The 14,156-nt window shown below is 46.0% G+C and overlaps 1 protein-coding gene across 1 annotated transcript in view; it reads right to left on the reverse strand.

The window, feature by feature from the left end:
- Nucleotides 1–11,964, reverse strand: part of LOC142483305 (uncharacterized) — a 395,453-nt gene extending 383,489 nt beyond the window's left edge. Inside the window, exon 1 of the mRNA XM_075583408.1 lies at nucleotides 10,474–11,964. Within this exon, the coding sequence (XP_075439523.1) occupies nucleotides 10,815–11,846 (1,032 nt within the window). The 5' untranslated portion in view covers nucleotides 11,847–11,964 and the 3' untranslated portion in view covers nucleotides 10,474–10,814. The remainder of the gene's footprint in view (nucleotides 1–10,473) is intronic.
- Between the last annotated feature and the right edge of the window lie 2,192 nt (nucleotides 11,965–14,156).

A 14,156-nucleotide genomic window follows, 5' to 3' on the forward strand; every position in this document is an offset into this window, starting at 1 on the left:
GGGAGAGATAGCTGTGCATTGTGTGTGTGTGACAGTGAGAGATAGCTGTGCATCGTGTGTGTGTGACAGGGAGAGATAGCTGTACATCGTGTGTGTGAGACAGGGAGAGATAGCTGTGCATCGTGTGTGTGTGACAGAGAGAGATAGCTGTGCATCGTGTGTGTGTGTCGGAGTGAGAGATAGTTGTGCATCGTGTGTGTGAGACAGTGAGAGATAGCTGTGCATTGTGTGTGTGTGTCAGGGAGTGAGAGATAGCTGTGCATCATGTGTGTGTGACAGGGAGAGATAGCTGTGCATTGTGTGTGTGTGACAGTGAGAGATATCTGTGCATCGTGTGTGTGTGACAGGGAGAGAAAGCTGTTCATCGTGTGTGTGTGTGTGTCAAGGAGTGAGAGATAGTTGTGCATCGTGTGTGTGTCAGGGAGTGAGAGATAGCTGTGCATCGTGTGTGTGTTTCAGGGAGTGAGAGATAGCTGTGCATCGTGTGTGTGTGACAGTGAGAGATAGCTGTGCATCATGTGTGTGTGTGTGACAGGGAGAGATAGTTGTGCATCGTGTGTGCATCTCTCACTGTCACACATACGATGCACAGCTATCTCTCCCTGTCACACACACACGATGCACAGCTATCTCACACTGTCACACACACACACACACACACACACAAGGCACAGCTATCTCTCCCTGTCACATACACACGATGCACAGCTATCTCTCACTGTCACACACACACACACACACGATGCACAGCTAACTCTCACTGTCACACACACACACGAGGCACAGCTATCTCTCACTCCGTCACACACACACGATGCACAGCTATCTCTCACTCCCTGACACACGCACACAATGCACAGCTATCTCTCACTCCTTGAAACACACACGATGCACAGCTATCTCTCACTGTCACACACACACACACACACGATGCACAGCTATGTCTCACTGTCACACACACACGATGCACAGCTATCTCTCCCTGTCACACACACGATGCATAGCTATCTCTCACTCCCTGAAACACACACAATGCACAGCTATCTCTCCCTGTCACACACACACGATGCACAGCTATCTCTCACTTCCTGTCACACATGAGGCACAGTTATCTCTACCTCCCTGTCACACGAGGCACAGTGATCTGTGCTGATTATTGAGTGACAGCTGCTCCGCCTGCAACAAAACTCGCTAATTAAACAGAAGCATCTGGCTCAGCGGAAAGATCCTCGGCCCCTCACTCATTGCCCCGGGGGGCGACCCGGGGTACGTCAGGCACTGCCACCTGCCAATATGTAACACCAGCATCTAATATAGAGCAGGGCCAAGTATCATTCCTGCAGGGATTCCTCTCCTGGAGACTTAACCCCTTTTGTGATATACTGTAGAGGCCAGTGAGGCAGGGGTTAATATGGGGCGAGGCAGGGGTTACTATGGGGTGAAGCAGGAGTTAATATGGGGTGAGGCAGGGGTTAATATGGGGTGAGGCAGGGGTTACTATGGAGTGCGGCAGGGGTTAATATGGGGTGAGGCAGGGGTTACTATGGGGTGAGGCAGGGGTTACTATGGGGTGCAGCAGGGGTTACTATGGGGTGCAGCAGGGGTTACTATGGGGTGAGGCAGGGGTTACTATGGGGTGAGGCAGGGGTTACTATGGGGTGAGGCAGGGGTTACTTCTTTCTCTCTCAGGCCTGAGTAACTACAGGCACACCCGCAGTAACGTACGCAATGGGACAAAGCTAACAGGCCTGAGTAACTAAAGGCATACCCCGCATTAACGTACGCAATGGGACAAAGCTAACAGGCCTGAGTAACACAGGCATACCCCGCATTAACGTACGCAATGGGACTAAGCTAACAGGCTTGAGTAACACAGGCATACCCCGCATTAACGTACTCAATGGGACAATCTAATAGGCCTGAGTAACTAAAGGCATTCCCCGCATTAACGTACGCAATGGGACTAAGCTAACAGGCTTGAGTAACACAGGCACACCCCGCATTAACGTACTCAATGGGACAATCTAATAGGCCTGAGTAACTAAAGGCATTCCCCGCATTAACGTACGCAATGGGACTAAGCTAACAGGCCTGAGTAACTACAGGCATACCCTGCATTAACGTACGCAATGGGACTATGGCCTCTACAGTATATCACAAAAGGGGTTAAGTCTCCAGGAGAGGAATTCCTGCAGGAATGATACTCGGCCCTGCTCTATATTAGATGCTGGTGTTACATATTGGCAGGTGGCAGTGCCTTACGTACCCCGGGCCGCCCCCCGGGGCAATGAGTGAGGGGCCGAGGATCTCTCCGCTGAGCCAGATGCTTCTCTTTAATTAGCGAGTTTTGTTGCAGGCGGAGCAGCTGTCACTCAATAATCAGCACAGATCACTGTGCCTCGTGTGTGACAGGGAGGGAGAGATAACTGTGCCTCATGTGTGACAGGGAGTGAGAGATAGCTGTGCCTCATGTGTGACGGAGTGAGAGATAATTGTGCATCGTGTGTGTGACAGTGAGAGATAGCTGTGCAGCGTGTGTGTGTGACAGGGAGAGATAGCTGTGCATCGTGTGTGTATGACAGGGAGAGATAGCTGTGCATCGTGTGTGACAGGGAGAGATAGCTGTGCATCGTGTGTGGCGGAGTGAGAGCTGTGCATCGTGTGTGTGTGACAGTGTGAGATAGCTGTGCATCGTGTGTGTGTGACAGTGTGAGAAAGCTGTGCATCGTTTGTGTGTGTGACAGTGAGAGAGAGCTGTGCATCGTTTGTGTGTGTGACAGTGAGAGAGAGCTGTGCATCGTGCGTGTGTGTGTGAGACAGTGAGAGATAGCTGTGCATTGTATGTGTGAGACAGAGAGATATCTGTGCATCGTGTGTGACAGTGAGAGATAGCTGTGCATCGTATGTGTTGACAGTGAGAGATAGCTGTGCATCGTGTGTGTGTGTGTGACAGTGAGAGATAGCTGTGCATCGTGTGTGTGTGTGACAGTGAGAGATAGCTGTGCATCGTGTGTGTGTGACAGGGAGAGATAGCTGTGCATCATGGGTGTGTGTGACAGTGAGAAATAGCTGTGCATCGTGTGTGTGACAGTGAAAGATAGCTGTGCATCGTGTGTGTGTGTGTGACAGGGAGAGATAGCTGTGCATCATGTGTGTGTGTGACAGTGAGAGATAGCTGTGCATCGTGTGTGTGACAGTGAAAGATAGCTGTGCATCGTATGTGTGTGTGACAGTGAGAGATAGCTGTGCATCGTGTGTGTGTGTGTGACAGTGAGAGATAGCTGTGCATCGTGTGTGTGTGACAGGGAGAGATAGCTGTGTATCGTGTGTGTGTGACAGGGAGAGATAGCTGTGCATCGTGTGTGTGTGACATTGAGTGATAGCTGTGCATCGTGTGTGTGTGTGACAGGGAGAGATAGCTGTGCATCATGTGTGTGTGACAGTGAGAGATAGCTGTGCATCGTGTGTGTGTGTGTGACAGTGATAGATAGCTGTGCATCGTGTGTGTGTGACAGGGAGAGATAGCTGTGCATTGTGTGTGTGTGACAGGGAGAGATAGCTGTGCATCGTGTGTGTGTCAGGGAGTGAGAGATAGCTGTGCATCATGTGTGTGTGACAGGGAGAGATAGCTGTGCATCATGTGTGTGTGACAGGGAGAGATAGTTTTGCATTGTGTGTGACAGTGAGAGATAGCTGTGCATCGTGTGTGTGTGACAGGGAGAGATAGCTGTTCATCGTGTGTGTGTGTGTGTTAAGGAGTGAGAGATAGTTGTGAATCTTGTGTGTGTCAGGGAGTGAGAGATAGCTGTGCATCGTGTGAGTGTTTCAGGGAGTGATAGATAGCTGTGCATCGTGTGTGTGTGTGACAGTGAGAGATAGCTGTGCATCGTGTGAGTGTGACAGTGAGAGTTAGCTGTGCATCGTGTGTGTGTGACAGGGAGAGATAGATGTGCATCGTGTGTGTGACAGGGAGAGATAGCTGTGCATCGTGTGTGTGTGACAGGGAGAGATAGCTGTGCATCGTGTGTGTGAGACAGGGAGAGATAGCTGTGCATCGTGTGTGTGTGTCAGGGAGTGAGAGATAGTTGTGCATCGTATGTGTGAGACAGTGAGAGATAGCTGTGCATTGTGTGTGTGTGTGACAGTGAGAGATAGCTGTGCATCGTGTGTGTGACTGGGAGAGATAGCTGTGCATCGTGTGTGTGTGTCAGGGAGTGAGAGATACCTGTGCATCATGTGTGTGTGACAGGGAGTGATAGCTGTGCATTGTGTGTGTGTGACAGTGAGAGATATCTGTGCATCGTGTGTGTGTGACAGGGAGAGATAGCTGTTCATCGTGTGTGTGTGTGTGTGTGTGTCGAGGAGTGAGAGATAGTTGTGCATCGTGTGTGTGTCAGGGAGTGAAAGATAGCTGTGCATCGTGTGTGTTTCAGGGAGTGAGAGATAGCTGTGCATCGTGTGTGTGTGACAGTGAGAGATAGCTGTGCATCATGTGTGTGTGTGTGACAGGGAGAGATAGTTGTGCATCGTGTGTGCATCTCTCACTGTCACACATACGATGCACAGCTATCTCTCCCTGTCACACACACACACGATGCACAGCTATCTCACACTGTCACACACACACACACACACACACACAAGGCACAGCTATCTCTCCCTGTCACATACACACGATGCACAGCTATCTCTCACTGTCACTCACACACACACACACACACACGATGCACAGCTAACTCTCACTGTCACACACACACACACACGAGGCACAGCTATCTCTCACTCCCTGTCACACACACACGATGCACAGCTATCTCTCACTCCCTGACACACACACACACAATGGACAGCTATCTCTCACTGTCACACACACGATGCACAGCTATCTCTCACTCCCTGACACACGCACACAATGCACAGCTATCTCTCACTCCTTGAAACACACACGATGCACAGCTATCTCTCACTGTCACACACACACACACGATGCACAGCTATGTCTCACTGTCACACACACACGATGCACAGCTATCTCTCCCTGTCACACACGATGCACAGCTATCTCTCACTCCCTGAAACACACACAATGCACAGCTATCTCTCCCTGTCACACACACACACGATGCACAGCTATCTCTCACTCCGTCACACATGAGGCACAGTTATCTCTCCCTCCCTGTCACACGAGGCACAGTGATCTGTGCTGATTATTGAGTGACAGCTGCTCCACCTGCAACAAAACTCGCTAATTAAACAGAAGCATCTGGCTCAGCAGAGAGATCCTCGGCCCCTCACTCATTGCCCCGGGGGGCGACCCGGGGTACGTCAGGCACTGCCACCTGCCAATATGTAACACCAGCATCTAATATAGAGCAGGGCCAAGTATCATTCCTGCAGGGATTCCTCTCCTGGAGACTTAACCCCTTTTGTGATATACTGTAGAGGCCAGTGAGGCAGGGGTTAATATGAGGTGAGGCAGGGGTTTCTATGGGGTGAGGCAGGGGTTTCTATGGGGTGAGGCAGGGGTTACTATGGGGTGAGGCAGGGGTTACTATGGGGTGAAGCAGGGGTTACTATGGGGCGAGGCAGGGGTTACTATGGGGTGAAGCAGGAGTTAATATGGGGTGAGGCAGGGGTTACTATGGGGTGAGGCAGGGGTTACTATGGGGTGAGGCAGGGGTTACTTCTTTCTCTCTCAGGCCTGAGTAACTACAGGCACACCCGCAATAACGTACGCAATGGGACTAAGCTAACAGGCCAGAGTAACACAGGCATACCCCGCAGTAACGTACGCAATGGGACTAGGCTAACAGGCCTGAGTAACACAGGCATACCCCGCATTAACGTACGCAATGGGACTAAGCTAACAGGCCTGAGTAACTACAGGCATACCCCGCATTAACGTACGCAATGGGACTAAGCTAACAGGCCTGAGTAACTACAGGCACACCCGCAATAACGTACACAATGGGACTAAGCTAACAGGCCTGAGTAACACAGGCATACCCCGCAGTAACGTACGCAATGGGACTAGGCTAACAGGCCTGAGTAACACAGGCATACCACGCATTAACGTACGCAATGGGACTAAGCTAACAGGCCTGAGTAACTACAGGCATACCCCGCATTAACGTACGCAATGGGACTAAGCTAACAGGCCTGAGGAACTACAGGCATACCCCGCAGTAACGTACACAATGGGACTAAGCTAACAGGCCTGAGTAACTAAAGTTATACCCCGCATTAATGTACGCAATGGGACAAAGCTAACAGGCCTGAGTAACTAAAGGCATACCCCGCATTAACGTACGCAATGGGACTAAGCTAACAGGCTTGAGTAACTACAGACATACCCCGCATTAACGTACGCAATGGGACTAAGCTAACAGGCCTGAGTAACTACAGGCATACCCCGCATTAACGTACGCAATGGGACTATGGCCTCTACAGTATATCACAAAAGGGGTTAAGTCTCCAGGAGAGGAATTCCTGCAGGAATGATACTCGGCCCTGCTCTATATTAGATGCTGGTGTTACATTTTGGCAGGTGGCAGTGCCTGACGTACCCCGGGCCGCCCCCCGGGGCAATGAGTGAGGGGCCAAGGATCTCTCCGCTGAGCCAGATGCTTCTCTTTAATTAGCGAGTTTGTTGCAGGCGGAGCAGCTGTCGCTTAATAATCAGCACAGATCACTGTGCCTCGTGTGTGACAGGGAGGGAGAGATAACTGTGCCTCATGTGTGACAGGGAGTGAGAGATAGCTGTGCCTTGTGTGTGACAGGGAGTGAGAGATAGCTGTGCCTCATCTGTGACGGAGTGAGAGATAATTGTGCATCGTGTGTGTGACAGTGAGAGATAGCTGTGCAGCGTGTGTGTGTGACAGGGAGAGATAGCTGTGCATCGTGTGTGTGTGACAGGGAGAGATAGCTGTGCATCGTGTGTGGCAGAGTGAGAGCTGTGCATCGTGTGTGTGTGACAGTGTGAGATAGCTGTGCATCGTGTGTGTGTGACAGTGTGAGATAGCTGTGCATCGTGTGTGTGTGACAGTGTGAGATAGCTGTGCATCGTTTGTGTGTGACAGTGAGAGATAGCTGTGCATTGTATGTGTGAGACAGGGAGAGATATCTGTGCATCGTGTGTGACAGTGAGAGATAGCTGTGCATCGTGTGTGTGTGTGTGTGACAGTGAGAGGTAGCTGTGCATCGTGTGTGTGTGTGACAGTGAGAGATAGCTGTGCATTGTGTGTGTGTGTGTGACAGTGAGAGATATCTGTGCATCGTGTGTGTGACAGGGAGAGATAGCTGTGCATCATGTGTGTGTGTGACAGTGAGAAATAGCTGTGCATCGTGTGTGTGTGACAGTAAAAGATAGCTGTGCATCGTGTGTGTGTGTGTGTGTGTGACAGGGAGAGATAGCTGTGCATCATGTGTGTGTGTGACAGTGAGAGATAGCTGTGCATCGTGTGTGACAGTGAAAGATAGCTGTGCATCGTGTGTGTGTGTGACAGTGAGAGATAGCTGTGCATCGTGTGTGTGTGTGACAGTGAGAGATAGCTGTGCATCATGTGTGTATGACAGGGAGAGATAGCTGTGTATCGTGTGTGTGACAGGGAGAGATAGCTGTGCATCGTGTGTGTGTGACATTGAGTGATAGCTGTGCATCGTGTGTGTGACAGGGAGAGATAGCTGTGCATCGTGTGTATGTGACAGTGAGAGATAGCTGTGCATCGTGTGTGTGTGTCAGGGAGTGAGAGATAGCTGTGCATTGTGTGTATGTGACAGAGAGAGATAGCTGTGCATCGTGTGTGTGTGACGGAGAGATAGCTGTGCATTGTGTGTGTGTGACAGTGAGATAGTTGTGCATCGTGTGTGTGACATGGAGAGATAGCTGTGCATCATGTGTGTGATAGTGAGAGATTACTGTTCATCGTGTGTGTGTGTGTGACAGTGAGAGATAGTTGTGCATCGTGTGTGTGTGACAGGGAGAGATAGCTGTGCATCGTGTGTGTGACATGGAGAGATAGCTTTGCATCGTGTGTGTGATAGTGAGAAATAGCTGTGCATCGTGTGTGTGTGACAGTGAGAGATAGTTGTGCATCGTGTGTGTGTGTCAGGGAGTGAGAGATAGCTGTGCATCGTGTGTGTGTGTGACAGGTAGAGATAGCTGTGCATCGTGTGTGTGTCAGGGAGTGAGAGATAGCTGTGCATCGTGTGTGTGTCAGGGAGTGAGAGATAGCTGTGCATCGTGTGTGTGTGTGACAGTGAGAGATAGCTGTGCATCGTGTGTGTGACAGGGAGAGATAGCTGTGCATCATGTGTGTATGACAGGGAGAGATAGCTGTGTATCGTGTGTGTGACAGGGAGAGATAGCTGTGCATCGTGTGTGTGTGACATTGAGTGATAGCTGTGCATCGTGTGTGTGACAGGGAGAGATAGCTGTGCATCGTGTGTATGTGACAGTGAGAGATAGCTGTGCATCGTGTGTGTGACAGGGAGAGATAGCTGTGCATCATGTGTGTGTGACAGTGAGAGATAGCTGTGCATCGTGTGTGTGTGTGTGACAGTGAGAGATAGTTGTGCATCGTGTGTGTGTGACAGTGAGAGATAGTTGTGTATCGTGTGTGTGTGACAGGGAGAGATAGCTGTGCATCGTGTGTGTGACAGGGAGAGATAGCTGTGTATCGTGTGTGTGACAGGGAGAGATAGCTGTGCATCGTGTGTGTGTGACATTGAGTGATAGCTGTGCATCGTGTGTGTGACAGGGAGAGATAGCTGTGCATCGTGTGTATGTGACAGTGAGAGATAGCTGTGCATCGTGTGTGTGACAGGGAGAGATAGCTGTGCATCATGTGTGTGTGACAGTGAGAGATAGCTGTGCATCGTGTGTGTGTGTCAGGGAGTGAGAGATAGCTGTGCATTGTGTGTATGTGACAGAGAGAGATAGCTGTGCATCGTGTGTGTGTGACGGAGAGATAGCTGTGCATTGTGTGTGTGTGACAGTGAGAGATAGTTGTGCATCGTGTGTGTGACATGGAGAGATAGCTGTGCATCATGTGTGTGATAGTGAGAGATTACTGTTCATCGTGTGTGTGACAGTGAGAGATAGTTGTGCATCGTGTGTGTGTGACAGGGAGAGATAGCTGTGCATCGTGTGTGTGACATGGAGAGATAGCTTTGCATCGTGTGTGTGTGATAGTGAGAAATAGCTGTGCATCGTGTGTGTGTGACAGTGAGAGATAGTTGTGCATCGTGTGTGTGTGTCAGGGAGTGAGAGATAGCTGTGCATCGTGTGTGTGTGACAGGGAGAGATAGCTTTGCATCGTGTGTGTGTGATAGTGAGAAATAGCTGTGCATCGTGTGTGTGTGACAGTGAGAGATAGCTGTGCATCGTGTGTGTGTCAGGGAGTGAGAGATAGCTGTGCATCATGTGTGTGACAGTTGTAATACTGTGCACTGAAATGTAATTGGTACTCCTAACAATAATCAGTATACATTCAGGAGAAGGATTTACTGTTATATCATAACATAACCACCATCTGATTCCTTGTCCGATACATATAAATCAATACAAACTCCGCTGGGTATATACTGTTACTTTGCAGCCATGTTAATAAAGGGCAGACAAGTTGATGCATATTTAACATGGTATCACTACTTAGAATAAAGTTGGTTTAATTCACAAATGAAGAGTGGCAGCTTATTGGAAATTACACCCTTAAAGAAAGGATGAATATATTCAATAGAGAATGTTACTATCCCCATTAGGAATAAGTATCACTTATATATGTATAGAAAGACATATCTAATTAGAGACAAAGAATGATTATCTTAAATCACACACTGAATTTAATACAGTAACGAACCTCAGAAAGATATATAGTCCATCTATGTCTGATAAATAAAGACATAGGAATATCTTAAATCACACACTGAATTTAATAAAGAAAGATATATAGTCCATCTATGTCTAATAAAGACCTAGATAGGAATATCTTAAATCACACATATCACTCATAATTTGAATGTAAAGGAAAGAATTTAAATCAACAAATATTGATGAACTACATTTGTTGAAAAAAGACATCTTAAATAATCAGACACATATAGTCCCTCAAATAGTGTATATAGAGGGGAAAGAGATTCACTGTCTAATGTGTCTAATAATTAAAGACACAGATCGGGGTTATCTTAATTTGCACAATTCTTTACTTAAAATCTAATACACAGAGTAATACATATAGCAGTGGGAATATACTGAAACCCCAAATAGTACAATATAACACAGAATCCATAGCATAAACTTAATGCAAAGAGAAGTGTTAAATAGAGATATAACCAATCTATGTCTGAATGTTAAAGACACAGATCTGGTTATCTATAATCACACAAGTTATATTTTATAATCTATATAGAATAGTGCAGATACATAAAGTACGTTACACAGTATACAAACTCAATGTAGAAGAGAAATATTACATCAAGATGTTTCTCAATCAATTGGATTGCGCTTATGGGAACCAATAGAAACAGGGAAGTGCCTATAAAGAAGGTAGGGACAGATATACCCACATTAACTCCTGAAAAAGCCTTAGTGAATTGCACTAAAATATACCCCATAATTAATACAAATTGAATGCATTTTAAACAGTAGAGAATGTGTATCTATGTACGAGGGGGGGAAGGAGTCCAAAGTCGTGACTGTTCAGAGTACAGAGTAGGAGTGAGATTTTGATCAAGAATGGAGCCGGCATCGACAGCAGAGAAGTCTGAGATCTCCCGAGATAAGATGTGATTTCTTACTGAAGCTTTTTCCACATTCAGGGCAGTTTATAGGGTGTCACCCCTGTGTGGATTGTTTGGTGTCTAACAAGATGCGATTTCCGACTGAAGCTTTTCCCACATTCAGAGCAGTTATAGGGCCTCTCCCTTGTGTGGATTCTTTGGTGTGTAACAAGATGCGATTTCCGACTGAAGCTTTTCCCACATTCAGAGCATTTATAAGGTCTCACACCTGTGTGGATTCTTTGGTGTGTAACAAGACTTGATTTCTGATAGCTTTTCCCACATTCAGAGCAGTTATAGGGTATCACCCCTGTGTGGATTCTTTGGTGTGTAACAAGAATTGATTTCTGCTTGAAGCTTTTCCCACATTCAGAGCAGTTAAAAGGTCTCACATCTGTGTGGATTCTTTGGTGTGTAACAAGAAGCCATTTGTTACTGAAGCTTTTCACACATTCAGAGCAGTTATAAAGTCTCACGCCTGTGTGGATTCTTTGGTGTGTAACAAGATGCGATTTCTTAATGAAGCTTTTCCCACATTCAGAGCAGTTATAGGATCTCTCCCCTGTGTGGATTCTTTGGTGTCTACAAAAACTTGATTGATCATGGAAACTAGTCCCACATTCAGAGCAGTTATAAGGCTTCACCCCTGTGTGGATTCTTTGGTGTGTAACAAGACCTGATTTATGACTGAAGCTTTTCCCACATTCAGAGCAGTTATAAGGCTTCACCCCTGTATGGATTATTTGGTGTTTAACAAGATTTGATTTCTGACTGAAGCTTTTCCCACATTCAGAGCAGTTATAAGGCTTCACCCCTGTGTGGATTATTTGGTGTGTAACAAGATGATATTTCTTATAGAAGCTTTTCCCACATTCAGAGCAGTTATAGGATTTCTTCCCTGTATGGATTATCTGCGGTATAACATTACCGTATGTCCTACAGTAGGGGTTCATGTCTCTGTTCTTTAAACCCTCTCCTTGTCTTGCGGTGTCTGTAAGTTTAGTAAAAGGCTGTTGATGTATAGGAATGCTCTGCCGAGTTTCTGGTAATCTTGTTCCAATTCTCATACAGACTTATGCAATGTTGAAGTCCTTAAAACATATTTCCATTAACTCCTCATGTAATTTGATGTTTGGGACATTTCTTACGTTGCTTCTTGCTCACAGACGAGTCATGTGCTGAAGATACATCTATGGTGAGAAAATGTATTAATGTAACATTGCAATGCATCAGAGAAGATTTGGATGAGAGATATATGTTCATTGAGTTGAACCTTTATAAAATTCTACTTGTGCAACATACTGAACATAATTAAAGCTACATTGTTATCGTTACATTCACCCAGAGGAAGGCAAAAAAACCACCCCAATTAATCATGTTACAATTATGTCTCATAAGTGGAAATAAATATTTTCTCCTCACGCCAGTAATAGAAATCACATTACTCCCTGTATCAATGTTCTTCATATATTGTTCTTATCAAATAACTTTTGTTGTACTTTGTGATATATTAACCCTTTAGTGGCTCAAGGGGCCAGCTAGCCATTGGCATCCCACGAGTATCTGACCACTTGTGTTATGGATTACAGGTACCAAGGGTCATACATAGCATACATAGGTCTTAGTACAGCTTTGAGCATACTGTCACATAGCATACATATGTCTTAAGTACAGCTTTGGGCATACTGTCACATATTCACTAGTTGTTGCTTTGGGATGGGTACATAAGATATCTGCAGTTTGCTAGCAGAATTTTGCTTAAGAGATAAGAATCTTAGCAGAACAGGTGTTCACGCCTTCTCAATGTATGAGCTTACGGTAAATGGCACGGATATGAAACCACATACGTCTTGTAGTTATTTTGCTACGCAGATAGAAATGAGTTTGGAAACTTTGCTAGTTTTGGGTTATTTCCCTTGTTTTCCATGAAGACAATTATGACACATGACAAGGGTAATAAAAGTTTGGGTGAGGCCATATTCAGACAGAGAACCGAGTGGCACGCCACAGCAGACGAGACTTACCGAGACTGGCATGATATTTCGTGATACCTAGTTGGTTTGTGAGTATGACAGCATACCCAGTAAATAATCTCTGCATAGATAGATTAACATAAGTATTGGATTATTAGCGATTTTTGCTTATTGTTTCTTATTATCATGTTGTATCTCAATAAACATGACTCTTATCTTATACAACTCTGAGTGACCTCTCTTAATAATATCCTCACGATACCCTGCACATAAAGGGTGTGAGGCCGTTTTCTCTGCAGGATAAAAAATTGTGACACAGTACTTCTGCTTAGAGCAGGACATAACGTGTCATAAGACATTGCCTGAGAGAAGGAGGTATGGAATAACTGACCCCCATGATATTTGGCGCCCTAACGTGATTGACTCACGAGTTGTATAAATAAGTACTAAAATTGTATGTTACCCATTTAATCTTTAAAATACACGTGTATGTTATTTCCTCTTTATAATAGAGAAGGTACAAATTTCAATCTTATATCATGGCTTTCAGGGACTTTGCACGAGTTGTAAACCTTGAAATTTTAATGAGAAATCAATATCAGAGAGATCTGAATAATAACGAAGTTATTGCATTTGAAATCCAATTTGGCCCATGGGGAGCAGGTGCTAGATATTCCTATATCACTATAAATACAGATGCTGATCCAGTCACATATCGATACATACAACAGGCATATGACCCGTTGACACATACAATCATTAATTTGACATTTAATGAAGCAACTATTATTCTGGGACGACAGCCTGTAATCGCTACTGGCATAGACAGGCACGGTCCCATTAATTCTGCAGCCAGGTGGGGTGAACATCGCACACACTTATTTACGCCTGCAACAATAGATGAGTTACGACCACCTGCACAGGATGTAGCAAGAGAGCGTGTTAATGCTACAACAGAAATTACATTATTACGAGAAATTGTTAATGTTTTGTTAACAACAAGAGGTCAAGCTTTTATGGAAGCACCACCTCGTGTACAAATCGGCATTCCTATGTCAAATATTAAAGCGACGGTAGGTCATTTACCTACCTATCCAAAAGACATTGCTTTGTGGCTTAATGAGCGAACACACTCACTAGATGGAGTTTATCCGACACCCACAGCACAACAGAAATTAGCTTTGGTGAATGCTTTGCTTCCGGCAGGTTTATCAATCACATTAGCTGAAGCACGAGACTGGGATTCAGTCATCAGCAATGTGTATGAGAAGACCCATGGGAAGGTTACTATTTCATCACTGGCAGATACGCTAGGACAGGTTAATAAAACTAGCGGAATTGTTGCTGCTTATATTTTAGGATTACGTTTTACACAAGGCAACCATGAAATTGTTTGGGGTTGTT

The sequence above is a fragment of the Ascaphus truei genome, unplaced genomic scaffold (genome assembly GCF_040206685.1).
Source record: "Ascaphus truei isolate aAscTru1 unplaced genomic scaffold, aAscTru1.hap1 HAP1_SCAFFOLD_318, whole genome shotgun sequence".
NCBI lineage: Eukaryota > Metazoa > Chordata > Amphibia > Anura > Ascaphidae > Ascaphus > Ascaphus truei.